This window comes from Pterocles gutturalis, unplaced genomic scaffold, assembly GCF_000699245.1.
Source record: "Pterocles gutturalis isolate BGI_N339 unplaced genomic scaffold, ASM69924v1 scaffold17586, whole genome shotgun sequence".
Classification (NCBI taxonomy): Eukaryota; Metazoa; Chordata; class Aves; order Pterocliformes; family Pteroclidae; genus Pterocles; species Pterocles gutturalis.
The window spans coordinates 285-5904 of NW_010100726.1; the positions used below are offsets into that span (position 1 = coordinate 285).

Consider the following 5620-nt stretch of genomic DNA (forward strand, 5'->3'; position numbering starts at 1 on the left):
GTCTTTGTCCTGCAGGTTTTATCCAGCTCCCGACGTCCGGGCGCATCTACAAAGTGCCGAGCACGAGCAGCGAGGAGATCTGGCTGTGAGACACGGTGCCCGTGAGCCAGGGCTGCCCGGTCCCAGGTACGTACCAGCCCCTGGCAAAGAGCAGCCGGGGTGCTGGGGGGCTGTGCTGGGTGCTGGGCACTGCCCAGCCCAGCTGTATGTTGAGCTACATGCAGCAGGGCTCAGTCGCTGCACCGTTAGTCAAGGCATGTTTTTATGTAGCCTGTGGGCTTTACAAATAGACTAATCAAGATGCACCGAAGCTGTTTATAGCCGGACTCTGACAAGGTGCGGCGATTCCTGGGCTCAGGCCCAGCACCAGCCTCGCTTTAGCAGGTCCATGACCTCCCTGCTCCTCCCAGATCTGCGGCAGCATGGCAGGGGCTGGAGAGAGCTGCCCCAACAGCAATAAACTAAGCTGCAGTGTCTGTGTGGTGCCGCGCTGGTTATTTCTCCTGGGCGGTAGCTAAAGGGGCTTGAAAATAGAAAAAGGGGCTCAGTAACGCGGGGCAGAAGAGATTTGAGATCCCCAGGGTGCATCAGACCCTTGAGCACACTGGGCAGATCTGAGGGTTGTGTTTGAGCACAGAATTTATTCCCACTTGCTGCAGCACCCGTAGTGTGCGCTGGAGGAGCCTCTGCTCCACAGCATCCGCCGCACAGGGAGCCCAGCATCAGGAAGAGCTGGTTTCATGCTGAACCTGGGGGACAAGTCACAAACGGAGCTCCTGCAGTACATCCCGTGAGTCCAGTCCTGCTCTACGGATGCGGAACGGCTCAGCAGCATCTGGAAAACCAGGGAGGCTTTTGAAGCGTTGTGTGTTGCTTCACAGGCTGCTTTGGTCAAGTCTTGATGTTCAGGGGCAACGTTGAACCGGGAGATGAGGGTTGAATGTGAAGCTTCAAGTAAAGCTTAACACTTCTGCGTCTGCCACTTGTGAAGGTGGGTTGGAGGGCGGGCTCCTCTTCTCCTTCCCATCAGCCAGGGTCTTGAAATGCTGCAGGGGAAAGAACACATTAGTGCAAAGATTTGACTCCCATTTATTAGAGCAAACATCTGAAAATGGCGCTTCTGCTCTGCATGGGCCCGACTTTGGTGGGAAAAGCACCATGGGCTTGTGCTGTGCTGTTAGAGAACACAACATCCCGGCCCTGCAGCACAATGGAGGCTCCTTGTGCGACGCTGAGGTACCGGGGAAAGGAGAAACTGTTCTCTGGATCCCTGTGCCGTGGCCCAACAGCCCCAGCACAGCCCAGCGTCAGGAGAGAGCAGCCACTCACCTGCGAGTTCTTGAACTCCGAGTAGAGGGAGAAGAGGACGTGCAGAGGCTGGATCCGACTCTTGTACACGGGGATGTCCAGAAGGGCTGCGAGCAAGAGCAGAGCTGCCAGACTACCCCGGAGCATCCCAACACCCACCCGACCAGCCAGAGCCGAGCCTACACCCAAAAGTCTCTCGCTTTAAGCGAGACAGCGCCAGGCCAGCAGCACGCCGTCTCCCTCACTTACCACAGATCATGTCGACGTATTCAGGCAGGTCACAGCCCATCTCCGCTGTCGGGAGGCCCACCTGCAACAGATGGGGCTGTCACCCCCGCCCCCGCACGGCCAGAGAGCAGGCGCTGATCTCGGGCTGAGCACCAAGGCTGCCGGGGCAGCAGCCGGGAATTCGGGCGTTGGGCTGCTCCCCGTCTTCTGGCATGGGAGGAGTGGTGAGTGGAAACGGGCTGGGCTGCGGGCAAAGGGCTCGAATTGGAATGGGAGCCCAGCTTTCGTGGAAGGGGGTTTCTAATTCTGCACACGGAGCTTACCGCTCCCACAACGCACCTTTCCCAGGAGCTCTTCAAACTCCGGTGACCATTCCTGCATGAGGGTCTCTATGTCAGGCATGGGCCTGCCAGGGAAGGAGAGAACAGAACCTTCAGGATCACACACAACTGAAACGGCGTCTGCTGCCAGCTGCGGTGAAGGGGACAGCCGCTGTTCTCACCAGCTGAGAGCGAGCTGCACGTCTGCCAAGGGCCAAGGCGGGGGTTTTAATTTATCAAAACAAGCCGGAGCTGGCTAAGCAGCAAGTTCTCCGTGCCGGCTGTTGAACTAATGTAAGTGATGTACATGTTCTCGCTCTCAAAGAGATTGTGACAGTTTCACTTGGCACTCCCAGACCCTGCTACGAGCTTCCAACTGCCCCGAGCGGACGCTGGACGAGTGTGTGTGGAGGAGAGTGGAGGTAAGGGCTCACCTGCTGTAGTGGACGGTGGCGGGAGGTTTGCAGCGGTGCAGCTCGCTGATACTTTCAATCCAGTTCTCAATGGCTTTGGGGTTCTTCTCTGCATTCTCCACACTCTTCACCTTGATCTGCTGCTAAAAACAGAAATAGAACCCCAGAAGCACTTTGTTTTGGGGTGTTTTGCAAACCCTCTGTTCACTCCTGAGTAACTGCGCATTTTGTCTTTTCCAGTTGTACTACAGCAACGGATTTCTGCAGACAGAGGAGCAGCTGGGGAAAACAATGCGGAGTAAAACCAGGTTTTGACAACCCAAGGGAAACAGAAGCTTCCCCTGAAGAGAAGAGATCCAGAGTCTGCACCACGACTTGCCTGAAGCAAGGCTGAGCTCCACTGCAGTTTGGCACCAACACGGAGCTGTGTGGTGCAGGGGAGGTGCTGGAGGGAAGGGATGGCATCCAGAGGGACCCGGGCAGGCTGGAGAGGTGGGGCCGTGCCAACCTGATGGAGCTGAACAAGGCCAAGGGCAAGGTCCTGCCCGTGGGTGGAGGCAATCCCAGGGACCAGTCCAGGCTGGGCGGAGAACGGCTGGAGAGCAGCCCTGAGGAGAAGGACTTGGGGGTGTCGGGAGATGGAAAACAGGAGCCAGCAGAGTGTGGAGTTGGGGGCGTGGCAAAGAGACTACAGTCTAGCTCGCTTGTTGGTTCTAGAGCAGGTTCCAGCTTGTTGGTTATAGTCCAGGGTCTAGACCTAATTCTAGTTCACATTGTGGTTCTGGATAACTTTGTGGTTCCAGAGCTGCTTCTAGAGTTGCTTCTAGTTCACATCTTTGATTCTAATGCTGATTCTAGGTAAATTTGTGGTTCTAGACAGCATCCTAGATCAGTTTTTTGTTCCAGAGGGGTTTCCAGGCTGGCTCTGGGCTCCATTGGGTTCTGAGGGGCAGGACCCAGTTCAGGCAGCTGTTTTGGCATCTCACCAGGATCTGGAATACTTGCTGCTGCTGCTGAGAGCACCCTCACTGGGGTTTTTTCCTTTCTTAGTTTATTTTTTTCCCTTGCATGCAGATTTACTTCTTTGTGGCAACCTGAGCTAGTGGGAGGTGTCCCTGCCCATGGCAGGGGGTGGGACTGGATGGTCTCTAAGGTCCTTTCCAGCCCAAACCATTCCATGATTCTACCTGTTCAGGAAAAAGCTGAGGTTTTTTCTGCTTTTAAAGCCAAGCCACCACTTGTCCTGCACACTGTAATCACACACAGGTAAGAGTAAAACACCACGGTTTGGCTACTATCCGTGCGCAGCCAGCGTGAGCTCCCCCTCAGTGACTCACCGCGATGTTGTGCTGCCTGGAGTTCTCCGACAGCCACAGGGAGAGCACGGTGGGATCCGACTGCTTGGTTGACGGTTCGTCCAGGACCAGCAGGCCTAGGTTATCGGGCTTGCCGTCAGGACGGGGAACCTGCCAGGAAACAGAGATCCTGTGCTCTAGGCGGGGGTGATTGTGTACAGAACAGAGCAGCCCCCCCAGGCCCTACGACCTGACCACCCCTCGCGTTCTGATGCTGTGGCTCTTTTTGGGTTTGTGTGGCAGGAGCTACAGAGGACCCTGAAGCAATTGTACCTTTAGGAACGCATCAATGTCTCCAACTGCGGGAATAAAGTCTGGAATGAAGGGCTGCAGCTTCCACTCCATCTCTATGGGTTTGGGAGTGTACCTGGAAAAAAAAAAAAAAACCCACGGTGCAGGTGAGCGTGAACTGTCCTGCAGCGGTTGCCACAACAACCACCGCAAAGGAGAGCTGAGAGTGGGCCAAAGCCGCTTCAACTCACCTCTTGATGTACTCAAACAGTTCTTTGATTTCAGAAGACACGGGCAGGTAGTCGTAATCGGCTACATTGAAGTCACTGAAGAAAGGAAGAGAAATGCGGGCAAGGAGGGCTCAGGGTAGGTTCTGTACAAGCACCTGGGACCCAACTGTGTGAGACAGTCCTGAATGGAGTGGAACCAAGAGGCAGTAAGTCCTCTTTTAAAAGGCTCTGGGGCCATGCTTTGCCTTAGGCCTTTCACTGACAGTTCCTCCTGATTATAGAGACTTATAGAGACTCGTGGGGGGATGTCAGAGGGTGGAGAAGTGACGTGGGCCAAGCAGGGCGTGAGGGCAACAGGGAGGGGCTGCAGTGGCAGTTCAGAGCTTGAAACGGGGGAAAAGGAGAAGGATCAGCAGGAGCCGCAGGATGTGTTTGACACGTTCCTTCTCCTCCCTGGGCATCAGGTGCCGGGCAGGGGGCTGGCAGACCCCCTCACCCCGCAGGAATACATCTAGATCCTATACCTTGCTATATAATTACAAGACAAATTTAATTCTATTAATTCTTCATGACAATTTAAAATAAAAAACTAAGGTTATCCTGTTTTCCATGCTTTCCAAGTGTTTTACTGCAAGCCCTTCTTCTTTTAGCTTACATCAGGAATAAGCTTTTCATATGGTTGAAAAAGTAGAAGGTGTCATTGGTAGTGATGTACTGTAGAGGGTGGCTCTAGATTTTAACAATTGAATGGTTTACCTTCAAATCTCATCTGTTGTTGTGTAAGTGACTCACTGAGCCCACAGCATTGGACACAAATTCCATTTATTTTCTTTTTACCACAACAGCATTTTTGTGACCTATGGTTATCTTTACTGCAGTAATTAGGGAAAAATACCAGTCTGATAAACACCCAACTGACATGTTTTGTATAAGTGCATTGCAAGTATTTCATTCAATAAAGTATGGATTGTAATTACTTTAATTTGACACCTTTGATAGGATTTGATTTTGTAAGAACATGGACTTTCTGAAGTGGCAACTGTTTGTGTTTTGTTTGGGATTTTTTTTTTAAGTCTTGCATGTTCTTTCTTCCAGTTAGATACTAAATGATTGAGTATATTAACTGATTTGCAAGAAATCATCCACATTTCAATCAGCATTATTGTGGTACTTAGGAGACAGGTAATGTAACCAGTAATCGTTAAAGGCTTATCACAGGTATTTGGGCTTTTTGTGGCTTAATGTGTGAAAAATTATAATAGCACTCTTGCTATGACATTTCAGAGGAGTGTAACTGAAAGCTGGCTCAGTTTCACTCAGTCAGAGTGAGGGTCCTGGCATCTGCCACAGGGTCAAGCGGGGCAGGGGCACCGCTGTTCCCCGCAGCCAGCTCCCCGGCACCACTCACCCCTCCTGCACCGGCCCCTGCTCCTCCGAGTCCTCCTCCGAGGAATCCTCCTCCGAGTCCTCTGAGTCCTCCTCCTCGCTATCCTCCTCCTCCTTCTCCTCGGGGCTGAGGCGGGCGCGGGGCACCG

General features: G+C 53.0%; 1 protein-coding gene across 1 annotated transcript; it reads right to left on the bottom strand.

Annotated features, from left to right (window-relative positions):
* Positions 1 to 950: 950 nt before the first annotated feature.
* Positions 951 to 5615, bottom strand: IFT46 (intraflagellar transport 46; the record flags this gene model as incomplete). Its single annotated transcript, XM_010080973.1, has 9 exons — positions 951 to 1046; positions 1330 to 1415; positions 1558 to 1618; positions 1876 to 1942; positions 2291 to 2412; positions 3607 to 3735; positions 3898 to 3991; positions 4107 to 4181; positions 5494 to 5615. Coding segments are annotated over 9 exons (852 nt in total), but the record flags the coding sequence as incomplete, so codon positions are not given.
* Between the last annotated feature and the right edge of the window lie 5 nt (positions 5616 to 5620).